We start from the raw sequence: 21,219 nt of genomic DNA on the forward strand, positions 1-21,219 counted from the left end.
ATAAGAAAACGTTCTTCTTCTTCGATAGGCTTTAACAGCGGTTGGCATCCAATGTTAATGGTGCAATACTGCCATCAGCGTGACGGGTTATTGAATAAGAAACTAAAAAACCATTGCGGGAAAGGGGGAAAACATCAATATACAAAATACAAAATTGAAACACGTCAACTAACAAAACTCATCGCACTTCTTCAATCACAGTCCACTCCAAAGTACATCCCTACACAAGCTCAGTGGCCTGCAATGGCGGGAACATTCACTGACAGGGGACGTGAAAAAATGGTGCCGATAGATAGGGCAGCCGTGCTTCAAGCCCCTATGCAACCTTGCAGTATTTTGTTGTCTTATGTGTTATTTCTTACATTATTAGCCCAGAAAAATGTTTGTGTTATTACACACAGCCGGGAAGAACTTTTGGATATCAGAGCGACAGTAACTCACCAGCATTACCAGCATTACGACGAGGAATATGACTTTCCCGAATCGGATCCTACGTTTGTTTCCCCCAGGGCAATCAAACTGATTCCAGAGGCTGATCCTAAATACCGTTGGTGGAGAAGAGGTATTCGGAGGGGACTTCTTGTCCGACTCAGGAGGCACGCACACCACCCACTGCTTACGGGTATATTATTCGCTAATGTTCAGTCTCTGGATAATAAAGTTGATGAGCTCAGGGCGAGGATTTCCTTCCAGAGAGATATCAGGGATTGTAACATACTCTGTTTCACAGAAACACTCAACCACTGCTACTCCAAATCCCGGGATGCCGACAAGTCCTTCCCCCGGCCTCCCTTCTGCAAATATGATTACGACTCCATTTTGCTCTTCCCTGCCTATAGGCAGAAACTCAAACAGTGTTAATTTGCTACATTGTAATTACTTCGCCACTATGGCCTATTTATTGCCTTACCTCCTCACGCCATTTGCACACACTGTATATATACTTTTTTTCTATTGTGTTATTGACTGTACGTTTGTTTATTCCATGTGTAATTCTGTGTTGTTGTTTGTGTCGCACTGCTTTGCTTTATCTTGGCCAGGTCGCAGTTGTAAATGAGAACTTGTTCTCAACTGGCCTACCTGGTTAAATAAAGGTGAGAATTGTTTTTTATAGCCCTTTTGTCTGTGGTAGATTCCTTTCGATAACTACAAGTTGTGAATCGTTTTTACTACAATGACCACAATGCGCACTGACGTTTTGCAAACACACCTCTCGTTCTGATTGGTCCATTGGGTTGGCGCTGTACTAGTCGGCTGAAGGTGAAATAGGTCCAACTTTGCGAACAGACCTCCGTTGCAGTTCAACATTATGTCATCAAGTGGACTTTTAACCATGCGTTCTCAAATTTGCAAGCGTTTGGTAAGTGGGGGTGACCAAAATCAATGTGGGCACTTCAAACGGGAAGCATTCCTTCTCATTTTTATCGGCCGCATGCACATGCTAGCTATTGTTGTTTTGACAGCCGGTTACGATAGAAAAGGCCTGCCTTGTAAACCTCTCTATCTATCTGATATAGTTAACTAGCCACAGCAATCACAGTAATGTGTTAGCTTGCTATATATTGTTAGTTGACTCCTAGAAATGTATTGTTCTATCTACACCTCAATAATAGCAGTAGTAGCTAATCAGATTGCTAGCTGGCTGAATGTGGCATAACGTTGTCGTCCCCCCTCACACACTGACTGTTACAAAACAGTACCTAGCTGCTAATAGGTATATATATCCCTCCTCTACCCTTGCAGGCTCACAAGTACCTGTCAAGGACATATTCAACTCGCCCTTCTTTAAATGTGAGTAAGTGACTGAAATGTTTTGGAACATAATTTACCCTTTTCAGGATCTTTGCAGCTAACTTGACACATTGAGCTGACTGAGTGAAAGTGAGAATGTAGTAAGCTACTCAAGGGTTTTTGCCAAACTTTGATGGGTCATTTCAGGAAGTGGTCATCGTCAGTGCCGTCCGCACCCCGATGGGGTCCTTCAGAGGGAGCCTGGCAGCCGTACCAGCCACCAAACTGGGCTCCATCGCCATCAAAGGAGCCATTGAGAAAGCAGGTATGGAAGTGATATGAAGACTTTACGTCATTCCATTCATTCACAGTAAAAGTATTGACAATTAGATGCATGTTTTGACACAGCAGTAGTGCTGAGCGATTAGTGCTTTTTGAGGTCGATTTGATTGTTAAAAAATAATAATAGTTTTTGGTTTCGATACATTTTTTAAAAACAAATGCATTATGTAGGTTGTGTGGTGTGACAAATACTAAAACGGTTAACCAAAGTCCATTGATGGTAGTGACTGCCCATTATTGCTTGTCACTTAGCCCTCATTTATTCACATTACTTTAATACAATATTTAGGTTGTGTATATTACATTTGTTTTATTTGATTATTTGATTATTTAATTCCAAGTCATCTTCTCATCTCTATAGAGTTGCTATCTGACAAAATCACAATTTTAGTTCTTAAAAGTCGTTCTTAAAAGTAAATAAGGCATACTTTTATCACTGCTGAATACCAATTATCAATCACTTAGATCATGTATTTTCTGGTAGAGATACCTTGCGAAGCAACTGCTCTCTATCCCTTAATCGCACATTCTTCTGTCTCTTATGTAGCAGGTGTAAAAGTAACATAGACCGGACAAGTAGTTGTACAATAGATTATGGTCATTGTCATTAATTGTCAAGTTTTCTGCACTAAAGTATTGTAGAATATCAAATCAAATTTATTTATATAGCCCTTCGTACATCAGCTGATATCTAAAAGTGCTGTACAGAAACCCAGCCTAAAACCCCAAACAGCAAGCAATGCAGGTGTAGAAGCATGGTGGCTAGGAAAAACTCACTAGAAAGGCCAAAACCTAGAAAGAGACCTAGAGAGGAACCAGGCTATGAGGGGTGGCCAGTCCTATTCTGGCTGTGCCGGGTGGAGATTATAACAGAACATGGCCAAGATGTTCAAATGTTCATAAATGACCAGCATGGTCAAATGATAATAATCACAGGCAGAACAGTTGAAACTGGAACAGCAGCACGGCCAGGTGAACTGGGGACAGCAAGGAGTCATCATGCCAGGTAGTCCTGAGGCATGGTCCTAGGGCTCAGGTCCTCAGAGAGAGAAAGAGTGAATTAGAGAGAGCATACTTAAATTCACACAGGAACCGGATAAGACAGGAGAAGTACTCCAGATATAACAAACTGACCCTAGCCCCCCGACACAAACTACTGCAGCATAAATACTGGAGGCTGAGACAGGAGGGGTCAGGAGACACAATATTAGCCAGCCTAACTCCCTACTACATCGCATATTTCAGGCTTGATCTGATTTATTTATCTTACTATTGTAAAATTCATTGTGTCCATAAACTGTAGCTCAGTTGGTAGAGCATGGCGCTTGTAACGCCAGGGTAGTGGGTTCGATTCCCGGGACCACCCATACGTAGAATGTATGCACACATGACTGTAAGTCGCTTTGGATAAAAGCGTCTGCTAAATGGCATATATTATATTATTATTATTATGTATATAGTATGTATAAGCTAGAGGTAAAAGCCTAAGTGTTGTCCGTTTACTCCAAATAGGGGAGGGGCGGTAGGGTTGGGGGAAAATGATACATTAGATAGGATAGATACATTTAAAATATATCTATCCTATCTACAGTGCCCCTTGACGTTCAATAGTTTTTCCCTCAATCTACACACAATACCCCATAATGACAAAGCAAAAACAATTTTTTAGAAACCTTTGCGCCGTTCATCTTTCCCTCGATCCTGACTACCGGTAGTCTCCCAGTTCTTGCCGCTGAACAACATCCCCACAGCCTGATGCTGCCACCACCGTGCTTCATTGGAGGGATGGTGCCAGGTTTCCTCCAGACGTGATGCTTGGCATTCAGGCAATAGAGTTAAATCTTAGTTTCATCAGATAGAGAATTTTATTTCTCATGGTCTGAGAGTCCTTTAGGTGCCTTTTGGCAAACTCCAAGCGGGATGTCATGTGCCTTTTACTGAGGATTGCTTCTGTCTGGCCACTCTACCATAAAAGCCTGATTGATCAAGGGGTCTGAGTACTTCCCAAATGCACTGTATAGTGTGTTTGTGTGCCTCTGGGATAAAGTCTATCATGCTGGCTGCACAGAGTCTGATGTGTGTGTATATACACTACTGTTCAAAAGTGTGGGGTCACTTAGAAATGTCCTTGCTTTTGAAAGAAAAGCACTTCTTTTTGTCCATTAAAATAACATCAAATTGATCAAAAATACTGTGTAGACATTGTTAATAAAAAAAAATTAATGGAATATCTATGTAGGCTTATCTAGGCCCATTATCAGCAACAATCACTCCTGTGTTCCAATGGCACGTTGTGTTAGCTAATCCAAGTTTATAATTTTAAAAGGCTAACTGATCATTAGAAAACCATTTTGCAATTGTTAGCACAGCTGAAAACTGTTGTTCTGATTAAAGAACCAATAACACTAACCTTTAGACTAGTTGAGTATCTGTAGCATCACATTTTATTAGTCACATGTGAAATGCTTACGAGCACCTAACCAAAAATGCAGGATAAAAAATAAATACGAATAAGAAATAAAAGTAACAAGTAATTAAAGAGCAGCAGTAAAATAACAATAGCGAGACTATACGGGTGGTACCGGGTCAATGTGCGGGGGCACTGAGTTATTAAAGCTTTATCTTGGCCAGGTCGCAGTTGTAAAAAAAAAAACTTGTTCTCAACTAGCTTACCTGGTTAAATAAAGGTTAAATAATATTTGTATTTTATTTTTTAAAGTGTCTATGCTGATGATAACAGCAGAGTAGCAGTGGTGTTAGAGTGCGGCAATGGAAATAGTCTGGGTAGCCATTTGATTAGGTGTTCAGCAGTCTTATGGCTTGTGGGTAGAAGCTGTTTAGAAGCCTCTTGGACATAGATTTAGTGCTCCGGTTCTGTTTGCCGTGCGGTAGCAGAGAAAACAGTCTATGACTAGGGTGGCTGGAGTCTTTGACAATTTTTAGGGCCTTCCTCTGACACCGCCTGGTATAGAGGTCCTGGATGGTAGGGAGCTTAGCTCCAGTGATGTACTGAGGCAGAGCAGTTGCCATACCAGGCAGTGGTGCAACCAGATGCTCTCGATGGTGCAGCTGTAGAACCTTTTGCGGATCTGAGGACCCATGCCAAATCTTTTCAGTCTCCTGAGGGGGAATAGGTTTTGTTGTCTCCTCTTCACGACTGTCTTGGTGTGGTTGGACCATGTTTAGTTTGTTGGTGATGTGGACATTAAGGAACTTAAAGCTCTCAACCTGCTCCACTGCAGCCCCGTCGATGATAATGTGGGCGTGCTCGGTCCTCTATTTCCTGTAGTCCACAATCATCTCCTTTGTCTTGATCACGTTGAGGGAGAGGTTGTTGTCCTGGCACCACACGGCCAAGTCTCTGACCTCCCTATAGCCTGTCTTGTCGGTGATCAGGCCAACCACTGTTGTCATCTGCAAATGTAATGATAGTGTTGGAGTCGTGCCTGGCCGTGCAGTCATGAGTGAACAGGGAGTACAAGAGGGGACTGAGCACGCACCCCTGAGGGGCCCCAGTTTTGAGGATCAGCGTGGCGGCTGTGTTGTTACCTACCCTTACCACCTGGGGGCGGCATGTCAGGAAGTCCAGGATCCAGTTGCAGAGGGAGGTGTTTAGTCCCAGGGTCCTTAGCTTATTGATGAGCTTTGAGGGCATTATGGTGTTGAACGCTGAGCTGTAGTCAATGAATAGCATTCTCACTTAGGTGTTCCTTTTGTCCAGGTGGGAAAGGGCAGTGTGTAGTGCAATAGAGATTGCATCATCTGTGGATCTGTTGGGGCGGTATGCAAATTGGAGTGGGTCTAGGCTTTCTGGGATAATGGTGTTGAAGTGAGCCATGACCATCCTTTCAAAGCACTTCATAGCTACAGGCGTGAGTGCTACGGGTCGGTAAGACATTTAGGCAGGTTACCTGAGTGTTCTTTGACACAGGCACTGTGGTGGTCTGCTTAAAACATGTTGGTGTTACAGACTCAGACAGGGAAAGGTTGAAAATGTCAGTGAAGGCACTTGCCAGTTGGTCAGGGCATGCTCGCAGTACACATCCTGGTAATCCTTCTAGCCCTGCGGCCTTGTGAATGTTTACCTGTTCAAAGGTCTTACTCACTCACATCGGCTGCGGAGAGAGTGATCACACAGTCTTCCGGAACTGCTGGTGCTCTCATGCATGTTCCAGTGCATTTTACCTCGACGTGAGCATAGAAGTAGTTTTGCTCGTCTGGTAGGCTCGTGTCACTGGGGAGCTCTCGGCAGTGTTTCCCTTTGTAGTCTGTAGTGCTTTGCAAGCCCTGCCACATCCAACGAGCGTCAGAGCCGGTGTAGTACGATTCGATCTTAGTCCTGTATTGATGCTTTGCTTGTTTGATGGTTTGTCGGAGGGCATAGAGGGATTTCTTATAAGCTTCCGGGTTAGAGTCCCGCTCCTTGAAAGCGGCAGCTCTAGCCTTTAGCTCAGTGTGGATGCTCCCTGTAATCCATAGCTTCTGGTTGGGGTATGAACGTATGCTCACTGTGGGGATGACGTCATCGATGCACTTATTGATGAAGTCAATGACCTGATGTGGTGTCCTCCTCAATGCCATCGGAGGAATCCCGGAACATATTCCAGTCTGTGCTAGCAAAATAGTCCTGTAGTTTAGCATCTTCTTTATTTGTCCACTTTTTTTTATTGATCTAGTCAGTGGTGCTTCGTGCTTTTGTTTTTGCTTGTAAGCAGGAATCAGTAGGATTGAATTATGTTCAGATTTGTGTTAGGAGAATTATGTTCTCATGTTCATTAACCAATTCAATTAAACTACTCAGTCTGCTATATCAGGATTTGTAGGATACTGATAGAAATGAAAGCAGACAGAGGCCCAGTCTACTATAGTCAAATGTTTATTCACGGAACGTTTTGGCGTACACAGTACAAAGACCTTAATTTTATAGTGACACACATACTTCCACACAAAACATTAGGTATCCGACGCCCACACTGTCCTGCTACCCAGCCGACAGAGATTAGGGGAGTCAGGGAGAATAACTTCTTTCCGCCCTCCCCCAAGATGGGGAGACCCTGGGAAGTTCTCAGTGCCCCAGTCAAGGTCGGCCCCAAATCTTGCTCAGACAGTCTGTTATCACGATACTAGGCATATTGTCTCCAAAACATTAATTCTGACCAAAAACTACACTCCCAGATATATAATTCTACTGACTAAACCCACACACAGCATTAAAATAATCAAATTATTCTAATCCATTTCATAAAATCATATGGTTTCAGAGTGTAATATTCTAATAATTTATTAAAACATATCCCATTAACAATTTGCCAAGTGGAGGGAGAGCTTTGTGTGTGAAGGTGGTCCAGAGTTTAAAAAAAATAAAAATCCTCTGGTTGCACATTTTAACATGGTGATAGAAATTTGGTAAAACGGATTTAATTTTCCCTGCATTAAAGTCCCCGGCTACTAGGAGCGCCGCCTCTGGGTAGAGGTTTTCTTGTTTGCTTATGGCGTAATACAGCTCATTCAATGCTGTCTTTGTGCCAGCCTCTGACGGTGGTGGTATGTAAACCGCTACGAAAAATACAGATGAAAACTCTCTCGGTACGTAGTGTGGTTTACAGCTTATCATGAGATGCCCTACCTCAGGCGAGCAATAGCGTGAGACTTCCTTAGATATCGTGCACCAGCTGTTTACAAAAGTACATAGCCCGCCGCCCCTTGTCTTACCAGATGCCGCTGTGCTATCCTGCCGGTACAACGTATAACCAGCCAGCTGTGTGTTGATAGTGTCCTCGTTCAACCATGAGTCTGTGAAGGATAAGATATTACAATTTTGAATGACCCGTTGGTAGTTTAATCTTGCGTGTAGGTAATCTATTTTATTCTCCAAAGATTGCACTTTTGCTAGCAGAATGGAAGGAAGTGCGGGTTTATTAGATCGCCTTCAAATCAGCATTAGTGGGTTCGATTACAGGCTCAAAATGGCCAGAATCAAAGACCTTTCTTCTGAAACTCGTCAGTCTGTTCTCGTTCTGAGAGATTAAGGCTATTCCATGCGAGAAATTGCCAAGAACCTGAAGATCTCGTGCAACGCAGTGTACTACTCCCTTCACAACGCAAACCGGCTCTAACCAGAATAGAAAGAGGAGTGGGAGGCCCCGGTGCGCAACTGAGCAAGAGGACAAGTACATTAGTGTCTAGTTTGAGAAACCGACGTCTCCCAAGTCCTCAACTGGCAGCTTCATTAAATAGTACCTGCAAAACACCAGTCTGAACATCAACAGTAAAGAGGCGACTCCGGGATGCTGGCCTTGCAGGCAGAGTTGCAAAGAAAAGCCATATCTCAGACTGGCCAATAAAAAGGAAAGATTAAGATGGGCAAAAGAGCACACACTGGACAGAGAATCTCTGCCTATAAGGTCAGCATCTCTGAGTCCCCTCTTCATTGTTGACATTGAGACTGGTGTTTTGCGTGTACTATTTAATGAAGCTGCCAGTTGAGGACTTGGGAGGCGTCTGTTTCTCAAACTAGACACTAATGTACTTGTCCTCCTCAGTTGTTGCACCGGGGCCTCCCACCCTTTCTATTCTGGTTAGGCCAGTTTGCGCTGTTCTGTGAAGGGAGTAGTACACAGCATTTGAATGAGATCTTCAGTTTCCTGGCAATTTCTAGCTTGGAATAGCCTTCATTTCTCAGAACAAGAATATACTGACAAGGTTCAGAAGAGTTTTTTTGTGTTTTTTTTCTGGACATTTTGAGCCTGTAATCGAACCCACAAATTCTGACGCTTCAGATACTCAACTTGCCTAAAGAAGGCCAGTTTTAGTGCTTCTTTAATCAGAACAACAGTTTTCAGCTGTGCTAACATAATTGCAAAAGGGTTTTCTAATGATCAATTGTCCTTTTAAAAATGCTAATCTTAGATTAGCTAACACAACGTGCCATTGGAACACAGGAGTGATGGTTGCTGATAATGGGCTTCTGTACGCCTATGTAGATATTCTATTAAGAATCAGCTGTTTCCTACAATAGTCATTTACAACATTGAGCATGTCTACACTGTATTTCTGATCAATTTGATGTTTATTTTAATGGACACATTTTTTTGCTTTTCTTTAAAAAACAAGGCCATGTCTACGTGACCCCAACTTTTGAATGGTAGTATATATGACAAACACACACTCACATGATTTATCTCTAGAGAAACTTCTCAATGTGCGCATTGAGCTCACAAAAAAACGAACAAAAATGGAATTCAAATAATTGAACTGACTTAATCGCTAGGCAGTATACAGAACAGTTAGGCTAGTAAAATATTGTACATTTCATCTGAAAGGAGGTGTCAACTGCACAGTCAATTTGTTTTATCTGTAAGGGTATGTATATTGTGTGATGGTGGCCAGGTATCCCAGTTGAGGAGGTGAAGGAGGTCTACATGGGAAATGTACTGCAGGCTGGAGAAGGACAGGCCCCTACAAGACAGGCCCTGCTTGGTGCAGGTATGTTTAGAAACACACACATATACACACACACCACATTATCAGGTGTGCTAATCGACTGCTACTTACCCCCCCAGGGCTGTCCCTCTCCACTCCAGCAACAACAATCAACAAAGTCTGTGCCTCTGGAATGAAGTCTATCATGCTGGCTGCCCAGAGTCTGATGTGTGGACACCAGGTACAGTAACATGACAGCTCACTGTGTTACCATAACTTGACTTGACACCAAACTTAGCTGCTATTACCCCTGCTCTGATCATCTGCAATATCACTGTGTTACTCAGTTTGCCAAAACATTATGGTAGGTATGCCCATATGAGGTCATGGAAGATTACTGGATTTTACTACATAGAGAAGAATAAAACCCTAGTGGCATTGCACTCACAGAATACAGATGTCCGGTGAAGATCATTGTGGCCTAAATACAGTGCCTTGCGAGAGTATTCGGCCCCCTTGAACTTTGCGACCTTTTGCCACATTTCAGGCTTCAAACATAAAGATATAAAACTGTATTTTTTTGTGAAGAATCAACAACAAGTGGGACACAATCATGAAGTGGAACGACATTTATTGGATATTTCAAACTTTTTTAACAAATCAAAAACTGAAAAATTGGGCGTGCAAAATGATTCAGCCCCCTTAAGTTAATACTTTGTAGCGCCACCTTTTGCGGTGATTACAGCTGTAAGTCGCTTGGGTTATGTCTATCAGTTTTGCACATCGAGAGACTGAAATTCTTTGCCATTCCTCCTTGCAAAACAGCTCGAGCTCAGTGAGGTTGGATGGAGAGCATTTGTGAACAGCAGTTTTCAGTTCTTTCCACAGATTCCTGATTGGATTCAGGTCTGGACTTTGACCTGGCCATTCTAACACCTGGATATGTTTATTTTTGAACCATTCCATTGTAGATTTTGCTTTATGTTTTGGATCATTGTCTTGTCGGAAGACAAATCTCCGTCCCAGTCTCAGGTCTTTTGCAGACTCCATCAGGTTTTCTTCCAGAATGGTCCTGTATTTGGCTCCATCCATCTTCCCATCAATTTTAACCATCTTCCCTGTCCCTGCTGAAGAAAAGCAGGCCCAAACCATGATGCTGCCACCACCATGTTTGACAGTGGGGATGGTGTGTTCAGGGTGATGAGCTGTGTTGCTTTTACACCAAACATAACGTTTTGCATTGTTGCCAACAATATCAATTTTGGTTTCATCTGACCAGAGCACCTTCTTCCACATGTTTGGTGTGTCTCCCAGGTGGCTTGTGGCAAACTTTAAACAACACTTTTATGGATATCTTTAATAAATGGCTTTCTTCTTGCCACTCTTCCATAAAGGCCAGATTTGTGCAATATACGACTGATTGTTGTCCTATGGACAGAGTCTCCCACCTCAGCTGTAGATCTCTGCAGTTCATCCAGAGTGATCATGGGCCTCTTGGCTGCATCTCTGATCAGTCTTCTCCTTGTATGAGCTGAAACTTTAGAGGGACGGCCAGGTCTTGGTAGATTTGCAGTGGTCTGATACTCCTGATACTCCTCGGACCTGCCTGGTGTGTTCCTTGTTCTTCATGATGCTCTTTGCACTTTTAACTGACCTCTGAGACTATCACAGTGCAGGCGCATTTATACGGAGACTTGATTACACACGGGTGGATTGTATTTATCATCATTAGTCATTTAGGTCAACATTGGATCATTCAGAGATCCTCACTGAACTTCTGGAGAGAGTTTGCTGCACTGAAAGTAAAGAGGCTGAATAATTTTGCACGCCCAATTTTTCAGTTTTTGATTTGTTAAAAAAGTTTGAAATATCCAATAAATGTCGTTCCACTTCATGATTGTGTCCCACTTGTTGTTGATTCTTCACAAAAAAATACAGTTTTATATCTTTATGTTTGAAGCCTGAAATGTGGCAAAAGGTCGCAAAGTTCAAGGGGGCCGAATACTTTCGCAAGGCACTGTCTATAAGTACCTAGGTGTCTGGCTAGACTGCAAACTCTCCTTCCAGACTCACATCAAACATCTCCAATCAAAAATCAAATCCAGAGTCGGCTTTCTATTCCGCAACAAAGCCTCCTTCACTCACGCTGCCAAGCTTACCCTAGTAAAACTGACTATCCTACCGATCCTCGACTTCGGCGATGTCATCTACAAAATGGCTTCCAACACTCTACTCAGCAAACTGGATGCAGTCTATCACAGTGCCATCCGTTTTGTCACTAAAGCACCTTATACCACCCACCACTGCGACTTGTATGCTCTAGTCGGCTGGCCCTCACTACATATTCGTCGCCAGACCCACTGGCTCCAGGTCATTTACAAGTCCATGCTAGGTAAAGCTCCGCCTTATCTCAGTTCATTGGTCACGATGGCAACACCCATCCGTAGCACGCGCTCCAGCAGGTGTATCTCACTGATCATCCCTAAAGCCAACACCTCATTTGGCCGCCTTTCGTTCCAGTACTCTGCTGCCTGTGACTGGAACGAATTGCAAAAATCGCTGAAGTTGGAGACTTTTATCTCCCTCACCAACTTCAAACATCAGCTATCCGAGCAGCTAACCGATCGCTGCAGCTGTACATAGTCTATAGGTAAATAGCTCACCCTTTTTCACCTACCTCATTCCCATACTGTTTTTATACTGTTTTTATTTATTTACTTTTCTGCTCTTTTGCACACCAATATCTCTACCTGTACATGCCCATCTGATCATTTATCACTCCAGTGTTAATCTGCAAAATTGTATTATTCGCCTACCTCCTCATGCCTTTTGCACACATTGTATATAGACTGCCCATTTTTTTCTACTGTGTTATTGAATTGCTAATTGTTTACTCCATGTGTAACTCTGTGTTGTCTGTTCACACTGCTATGCTTTATCTTGGCCAGGTCGCAGTTGCAAATGAGAACTTGTTCTCAACTAGCCTACCTGGTTAAATAAAGGTGAAATAAAAAAATAAATAAAAATAAAAATAACCATGTTAATAATCTTTATCTAATAAGCCCATTATTTTCCGATGGAAAGGGTTGCATCATGTAACATAGGAATAATCTCCTAAAAAGTGTTCAGGTTTCTGCTGAGAAACAAATCTGGTTGCTTTCATTTTTGTTTCTCCCACTAACTCTGACTGTGTCAGGATGTGATGGTGGCAGGCGGTATGGAGAGTATGTCCAATGTCCCCTATGTGATGACTAGGGACACTCCATCCTACGGAGGCGTGAGAATGGAGGACCTCATCGTAAAGGACGGCCTCACTGACGTCTACAACAAATTCCACATGGTATTTTATCACTGTGTATTAAATATTTAAATAGAGCAAATTTCTCTATAGGAGTTTGTGTTGGTGTTCTTGCTGGCCGCTGTCCGGACATTATTTCCATTCATTTGGAGACAGAGTAAGCAATGGTTAGTAGTTGAGTTCTTGACTTTTGAAGAGGATATAATGTGTTTTAATGGAATTTAATGTGTAGGGAAACTGTGCAGAAAACACAGCCAAGAACAGCCAGATCAGCAGGGAGGAGCAGGATGCCTACGCCATCAGCTCATACAGCCGCAGCAAAGCAGCATATGAATCAGGAGTGCTTGCGAAAGAGATTGTCCCCGTTAGCATCCCCCAGAGAGGTAAAGGATGGTATCCTATAACATAACCTCAAACTAAACCTTACCATGTTTATCCATAGGCATATTATCAGTGGTCAGATGCATGTAGCTGACATAATGTTGTTCCTCTGCAGGCAAGCCTGATGTGGTAGTGTCAGAGGATGAGGAGTGGAGGCGTGTGGACTTCAGCAAAGTCCCCAAACTAAGAGCAGTGTTCCAGAAGGAGAATGGTAAGCACCCTAGTCCAAGTTGATAGGCCTCTGAACTGGTGTCTGCTGCATGTTTGCTTATATATTACTGAGTAGGAGGGTATCTGAGCTTACAGAAAGCCAAAAATAGATGTCTGTTTTTTCAACTCTTGGGTTGATATCCTTTTTTCATGGTAGCCCAAGGTAATCCATGATAATGAGCATAAAGAAAACGTCTTCAGAAGTAAAACTACTGTGAACGGTATTTGCATAAGGACCGAGACGGACTCAAACATTCACTGATGTGCTTGAGACAAACCTCTGTGTGCAGACTAAGTTGATTCTGATTTGTGATTTGGATTCCAGGCACGGTTACTGCAGCCAATGCCAGCACGCTGAACGACGGGGCCGCCGCTCTGGTTCTCATGACGGTCGACGCGGCAAAGAGACTCGGCGTCACCCCATTGGCCAGGATCGTCTGTAAGACACCAACCCCCCCCCCACGTAGCCCAGTACGAGACTGTAGTTGCATAATGCTATGGCACATAGTGTCTTTGTAGAGATAACAATCCAGGGGGATTCCCAGGAACATCATGAACTTTCTCACCTTAAACCTCTTAGAGCTACCCCCCCTACTTTTTTCAATTTACGTCTGAAGACATACCCAAATCTAACTGCCTGTAGCTCAGGCACAGAACTAAGGATATGTATATTCTTGGTACCATTTGAAAGGAAACACTCTGAAGTTTGTGTAAATGTGAATTGAATGTAGGAGAATATAACACAATAGATCTGGTTTAGATAATACAATGGAAAAAAACACACATTTTTTATTTTATTGTTGTATCATCTTTAAAATGAACAAGATAAAACAAACATTCAGATAGGATGATGGGGACAATTTCAATTAAAAACATAAAGAGGGTAACAGTACTTGTGCAAAGTTTCAGAATGATACTGTACCTTCCAAAATGAGTGCTTAAATGACATTTATCATGAGGTCACCCAGGTGTCCCACACAAGTAGCCCAAATGTACCCAAGTGGCCAAATTGGTGAATTTATACATTTTGAATGGAATAACTATATATAAAATACCAAAATGGTATTCTAACACCCCCAATATTATGCTGCTGATGCCAGGTGCCATAGCACATCCATGAAATACATTTGGGCAGATGAACACCACTTGTGGCAGGAGCTGGATGAACCAGCTTCAGTGGGGGATGGACACCTTGGCACTGGGGGCTCCCATTCGTAGTCAGTGACACTGTGAAAGATGTTCAGTTAAATCCAGTCTGTAATTGCTGCCAAAGGTGCTTCAGCAAAGTACTGAGTAAAGGGTCTGAATACTTATGTAAATGTGACTTGTTTTAAATGTTTTTAAAATTCTAAAAACCTGTTTTGCTTTGTCATTATGGGGTATTGTGTGTAAATTGAGGGGAAACAGCAATTTAATCCATTTTAGATTAAGGATGTAAAGTAACAATGTGGATAAAGTGAAGGGGTCTGAATACTTTCCGAATGCAAAAGGTCAAAGATGAGAGTAAACCTTTTTTTTTTTTTTTTAACAACACTAAAGGAACACTGTTACATCCAATGCCTGTTTGCCTGAGACTGATGCCACGTTAGTGCCTCTACACGCGTATACACTCTTGTTTCGGGGAGGACTGTGGAGGGGTCTTAGATGGTTGAGGGGCAGCTCTCAGGGGAGCTGTGGGGGGCTCTTCGATGGTTGCTGGCCTGGCGGGGGGCTCTTTGATGGTTGCTGACCTGGCGGGGGGCTCTTTGATGGTTGCTGGCCTGGGGGTTGGGAGCTTAGGCCGGTGGTTGAGAGGTCGTTGGTTTGGGTTGTTAGGGTTCGTTCCTTACGTCCTTTGTCAATCATTGGTTCATTGGTGAAATTAGCATTATGACAATATCTTTAATTAAATAATTCAAAAACCTTTATTAATGTAATTGCAGACAGACAGTTGACAAACAGGAACATAGCACGCATGTTTCTGAGTCATTTCTGCATCAAACAAAAGGTCTCAAGTTGTTTTATAAAACCGAAGTCACTGACTACGTCATTACCTTTTTACTCCTGAGACCAAAACCGTACAAACATAGAGTTTCAGTATTTATCTAAAAACTAGGCAATAATTGTCCTCTCCCCAAAGTTGATTTATTGTGGATTGTCTGAGTAGTCTCAGGCATTTCAGACTGTGGTCCACAGTTGTTTGCTTTTTCTTTCTCTCTTATAAAGAAGACCCATCTTAGAAATGTGTGACTGAGACAGAACTCTGCAGGGGAGTGTGGGAGATGAAACTACTCAGACATTCCACAATAAATCAATTTATATATATTAATCTGTAGTCTAGGACCCTATACATTTAAGGAGGGAGGGGTCTGATAACACCTCCCCTTCTATTAATATAACATAAGCATAATCAATTATTCTAATACATCAAACATTTGTACAGCCCCAAATCATGACCGCTAGGTGAATCCTGACAGGGTCCCCGATTTGACTTGGTGGGAGATCTGTCCATGTGCTCTTGGGCGGGGCGCTTGACCCTGGTTGCTCCTGTGGGTTGTTCTGGATGGGAGTGTATGCTAGATGACCGACTGTAATGTAAATGTTGAGCGACTTCACTGCACTGTTTTATTTATTTATTTTAAATCAATAAATTAAAGCATAGAAATGGCGCACATAGAACAGATCTACCGCTTCTTAGACTTGCTTTCAATGAGTGACAGATCTATAACTCTCATTTCTATGTGAATTTGGTCCGGTCGCCCAAAAAGTTACATATTGCAGCTTTTAATAACACATTAAAAATATGCTATTCATTTTACAATTCAGGTTAAAGTGCTAAGTTTTATAAAGAGCAGTATTTCCCCTTTATGCATTTAGCCACTGCGTACTGCCGCTGCTAAATCGTGGCCGCCACTGTGGGATGGTTAAAACGTTTTCAGATACAAATTATGTAGGAAAGATGATAGCAATAAATATATTTTTTGGGAAGTTCTTATAAACATAAAATTAAAAACTAGCCAGTCAGGGAGAATTTTAAAATTCACAAAATGGCATGGCATGGGGCTTCCCAATTTAAATTCTGTTATGTTTTGAGTCACTCCGGTAGCCTAAGACCAAGGCATGTCATGGCAAAATGTGTATAATTCCAGGAAATGTTTTCTTTCCTGCCAAGAGGGCCTCTAAAACCGTGCCATTGGCCATACCCACTACCATGCCCCCCCCAATTTATAGTTTAAGGTTATACATGTTCAATTTCCACCTGCAACTAATACCAAATGTCAATCAGTACAAAATATCATACCAGTCATTTTTAGAATGCTGCGTGATACTGCTAATCACTTGTTACCGCAGCTAGCTGGTCCAGCTGTTGTCTCTATAACTTCCTGTATTACGATCGAGTCTCATTAGCGATGTTGACCACAATATCAAAAACATTAGTAATACAAAACTCCTTCACGTATCTTAAACGTGTGTTCTTTTTTATTATGATCAAGTTGCAAAATGATGGCTTAAATATAACATGTTGCTCCTTTTAAATAAAATGTCTTCATTTTCCAGCTTTTGCAGATGCAGCTACCGCTCCCATTGATTTCCCCATCGCTCCTGCCTTTGCTGTACCAAAGGTGAGTCTGAGTGTCAATGGGAAATCTCTAAATGTTTTAACTCCAAATTCATCTCCAGCACTACCCCCAATATCAACATATGTGAAAATACAGCATTTTTACGTTTTGTAGTACAAATACATTTTTACCCAGTCGTAGGCAATGCCTACTCATCATTGGTTGCATCACATGATGCATACCTGATGATGCCATTGGAAAATTGCATCTTCCTTTATCTTTTTGACTACAAAACATAGAAACCTGCCACTTTCTCATACAGTATGTTAATGTTGGGGGTAGTGCTGGAGAACTATATGAATTTTTAAAAATGATTTATTTTTTATGTCCCTTTAACAAAATGACTGATATAGTGGTTGTTTCATCACTGTAGATAATATGGGTTATCAGAGATCGGGACAGTAACATGACTCATGAATATAGCTTTTAACGGTGAAAAAATAATCCCTCTTTGTTCAATTTAATTGAATGACAGCACATATTTGCTGTCAATGATCATGTATTCTCAGTCAACCTGGTAAAATAAGTGTGAAATATAAATAAATAAATGTACATTTTTATGGTCCTCAGGTCCTGGCAGCTGCAGGGCTAAAGAAGGAGGACATTGCCATGTGGGAGATCAACGAAGCCTTCAGTGTTGTGGTTCTGGCCAACGTGAAGATGTTGGACATCGACCCCAGCAAAGTCAATGTCAATGGAGGAGCTGTCTCCCTGGGACACCCTATTGGGTAAGCAGCATTGCCATAGAGTGCTATGCCAAAAAAATCCTGATGATAAACAAATAAAAGCCTGATAATAAGGGAGGGAAAAGCCAGATCTTTGTGATGCTTACTTTCTGTCAATCTCTCAGGATGTCGGGGGCGAGAATCGTGGGACACATGGTACATGCTCTGAAGTCTGGCCAGTACGGCCTGGCTGGGATCTGCAATGGTGGTGGTGGAGCCTCCTCTATCATCATCCAGAAGTTATAGGAATCTTTTCTCTTCCCCTTAAAGGTTATTAACAGACAAGCATATAAACTGCCTGAACTGAGCTGTTAAAACACTTTTGGGATGTACTTGTCATGTTTTAGACTATGCCTTATCACTCTCGATAATATGTCTGAAATGAACAACCTCCAGTCTGGCAGCCTTACTGGTCACCTCACATACTGAACTAATATTATAACTCCCATGTTTAAGTCACTCCTGTTGAATGTTTGTTGCAAGAGGCAAATTTATATTTAACTTTTCGACTGTAAAGATTAATAAATAGTTTATGAAAAAAGAGCCTTCTATCATAGTTTTTTTTGTCTTCATTGTTATACATAACCTATCCTTACTATAAATGTGTAGCCACTAAACAATGACCGTTAAGGTTGAAAGAGCTTTTCATGATAAGATGAATCGTATCAAAATATAGTGGTTTATATCATATATCAAGGTAATACGATTTACAATTAGATGCACACATTTTCCAAGGCCAACCCAAGAACACTTGGGGTGATGTCCAGGCAGAAATGACTGAGAGCTGCCTCAACTTTAAAAACATCCCCTGAACCGATTGAGAACATTCTTCAATGGCCTATGCTCCTTATAGGAAGTGTCACGTAAGTGGATACATGTTGTTTATTTATTTTAACTTTCGAATAAGACAAAAAATGGGTGTCTGTCTGCCTGTAATAGTCACAGAGGCCTTGGCCACAGATTAAAGTACAGTGCTTTCGGGAACTATTCAGACCCCTTCACTTTTTCCCACATTGTTACGTTACAGCCTTCTTCTAAAATGGATAACATATGTTCCCCTCAATCTACACACAATACCCTATAATGGCAAAGCAAAAACAGGCTTACACATTTTTGCAAATGTATTAAACATAAAAAACGATAACATTTACATAAGTATTCAGACCCTTTAATCAGTACTTTGTTGATTCACCTTTGGCAGCGATTTCAGCCTTGATTCTTCTTGGGGATGACGCAACAATCTTAGCACACCTGTATTTTGGGAGTTTCTCCCATTCTTTGCAGATCCTCTCAAGCTCTGTCAGGTTGGATGTAGAGCATCATGAGGGAGAGATTATATACATGATTTAATTATATACATGATTTGATAACAAAAGAGAGAAAGGTACACTTATGGGTTCATTCCTGTTCTGGTAAAATGCATTTTCTATTGTATAGGGCAGGAAGCAGTTAAAAGGCCATAGGGGTAGGGAACACTAAAAATGCAGACACATAGACGCTTAAGACTAGCTGGACATACAAGGATCAAAGAGGTTGCCTAAGGACGGGGTCAGCCAAATGTCTAACTGATGGATTGCAGGCATCAATCACATCACAGGGGACACAAGTCTGTTTGATCTTAGATAACCATATGAAGTGAAGGCGACCAGGGCAGCTGAACACACTAAAAACTAGAGACACACACAAAAGGGACACAGAGTTAATTACAGGGTCTGAGCACAGGCCACAGGAAGGGGGGGATGTAAATTATATTTAGGTCAAAGGAAAGGTCTTGACATCATATAATCTGGCCGAAAGCAGATGTGGGCGTTACTGGGCTGAACAAGCAGGATGCACAGATTGGAATGTAACGTAATTTACATATGGGATGGGCTCATATGCAATATGTGGATAAATACTGGAGCCAGGGCTCTGGAAAAAGTGTGAGTCCCGTGGGGCTCTCCGGCTTCTGATACGGGGGTGTATTAAAAAAGTCTATCATTGAATTCAAAAAGTTATTGGTCGTGTCATGTTTGAATCTATTGGCCACTACAATCACTGCAGTTATTTTCGGGTCTCTCCAGAGATGTTCTAGGTTGGGCCTCTCAAGGACATTCAGAGACTTGTCCCGAAGCCACACATGCGTTGTCTTGTGCTTAGGGTTGTCCTGTTGGAAGGTGAACCGTTGCCCCAGTCTGAGGTCCTGAGCGCTCTGCAGCTGATTGGTGGAGTGCTGCAGCGATGGTTGTCCTTCTGGAAGGTTTTCCCCATCTCCACAGAGGAGCTCTGACAGTCACCATCGGGTTCTTGGTCACCTCCCTCCCTTCTCTCCCGATTGCTCAGTTTAACTGCGTGGCCAGCTCTAGGAAGAGTCTTGGTTCCAAACGTCTTCCATTTAAGAATGATGGGGGCCACTGTGTTCTTGGAGACATTCAATGCTGCAGGAAGTTTTTGGTACCCTTCCCCAGATCTGTGCTTTTACACAATCCTCTCTCGGTGCTCTATTGATAATTCCTTTGACCTCATGGCTTGGTTTTTGCTCTGACACGCACTGTCAACTGTGGGACATTATATAGACAGGTGTGTGCCTTTCCAAATCATGTTTAATTCAATTGAATTTACCACAGGTGGACTCCAATCAAGTTGTAGAAACATCTCAAGGATGATCAATGGTATCCAAGATGGCGTAGCAGTCGGACGTGTGTTTGTCTTGTCCTGTGTTAATTAGTCTGTAAATAGTCTGTTTTTTATTTTTATATGTTTTAATCTCACTTTCCATCTACGAACTAAACTTCCTGCAACCCGCCTTAACCAATGTGATACGGATATGCTTTTTTTTTTATATACCTTATAACTGGAAACTCCATCAGAAGTTAGCCAGCAAACTAGCTACTAGTCATTGTTTGCCACTACTAGTGGTCTTCACCTTTAGCTTGGACACTAGCCAGCTTTAGCTCGGGCAATTACCTGCCAGTCTGCACAGCATGATATCTACTCAGAGCATATCAGACTGCTTTTCTCCACCACATCACCGGATTCCTGCCGCAAGCTCTGGACCAGCTAGCTAGCTGCAACCGAGTGGCTACTGTTGGCTAACGCCTCTGTCCCGAAGCAAGCACCAGTTAGCCTTGAGCTAGCCTCGAGCTAGGCCCGTCTCCCGGCCGGCCGACGGAGTATACCAGCTAATTCTTGGGCTATAATACCTATTTTGCCAATTGAACCTTTATTGTTGGCACGGAGCCCCGCTGATCCATCATGACTGGTCTGCAGATGTAACTGTCCAATGCGGTTTCAACAGGCCTTTCTGTTGCGATGTCGCCAAAGACCCATCTGCTAGCCCCGGCCCATTAGCTTTCTGAACGCCGTGACTCCCGCTCGCCCAGCACAGTAGCGACTACCGAATGGCTCCCTGACTCACCTATTGCTGCTCATTGGACGCTATGATCACTCGGCTACACAGCTGATGCCTGCTGGTCTGTTCATTAACGCTGTACCTCATTTTGTTTATCTGTCGGCCCCAGCCTCAAACTCA

At 42.4% G+C, this 21,219-nt stretch overlaps 1 protein-coding gene across 1 annotated transcript; it reads left to right on the plus strand.

The window, feature by feature from the left end:
- The first annotated feature begins 1,196 nt into the window (after window positions 1–1,196).
- Window positions 1,197–18,251, plus strand: acat1 (acetyl-CoA acetyltransferase 1). Its single transcript, XM_035780359.2, has 12 exons — window positions 1,197–1,360; window positions 1,744–1,791; window positions 1,939–2,056; window positions 9,463–9,558; window positions 9,636–9,736; window positions 12,692–12,835; window positions 13,026–13,176; window positions 13,290–13,385; window positions 13,710–13,823; window positions 16,922–16,986; window positions 17,554–17,711; window positions 17,834–18,251. Exons 1-12 carry the CDS (start codon window positions 1,310–1,312, stop codon window positions 17,952–17,954), a joined length of 1,263 nt encoding a protein of 420 aa, XP_035636252.1. The 5' UTR covers window positions 1,197–1,309; the 3' UTR covers window positions 17,955–18,251.
- Window positions 18,252–21,219: the final 2,968 nt, after the last annotated feature.

This window comes from Oncorhynchus keta, chromosome 11 (genome assembly GCF_023373465.1).
Source record: "Oncorhynchus keta strain PuntledgeMale-10-30-2019 chromosome 11, Oket_V2, whole genome shotgun sequence".
NCBI lineage: Eukaryota > Metazoa > Chordata > Actinopteri > Salmoniformes > Salmonidae > Oncorhynchus > Oncorhynchus keta.

Bases quoted from the DNA above. Each gene is read 5' to 3' on its own strand.
- acat1 (XM_035780359.2), top strand. From the start codon at position 1,310: ATGTCATCAAGTGGACTTTTAACCATGCGTTCTCAAATTTGCAAGCGT. The intron at 9,737-12,691 runs GTACAGTAACAT...TGACTGTGTCAG, and splicing joins GTCTGATGTGTGGACACCAG to GATGTGATGGTGGCAGGCGG. The intron at 17,712-17,833 runs GTAAGCAGCATT...TCAATCTCTCAG, and splicing joins TCCCTGGGACACCCTATTGG to GATGTCGGGGGCGAGAATCG.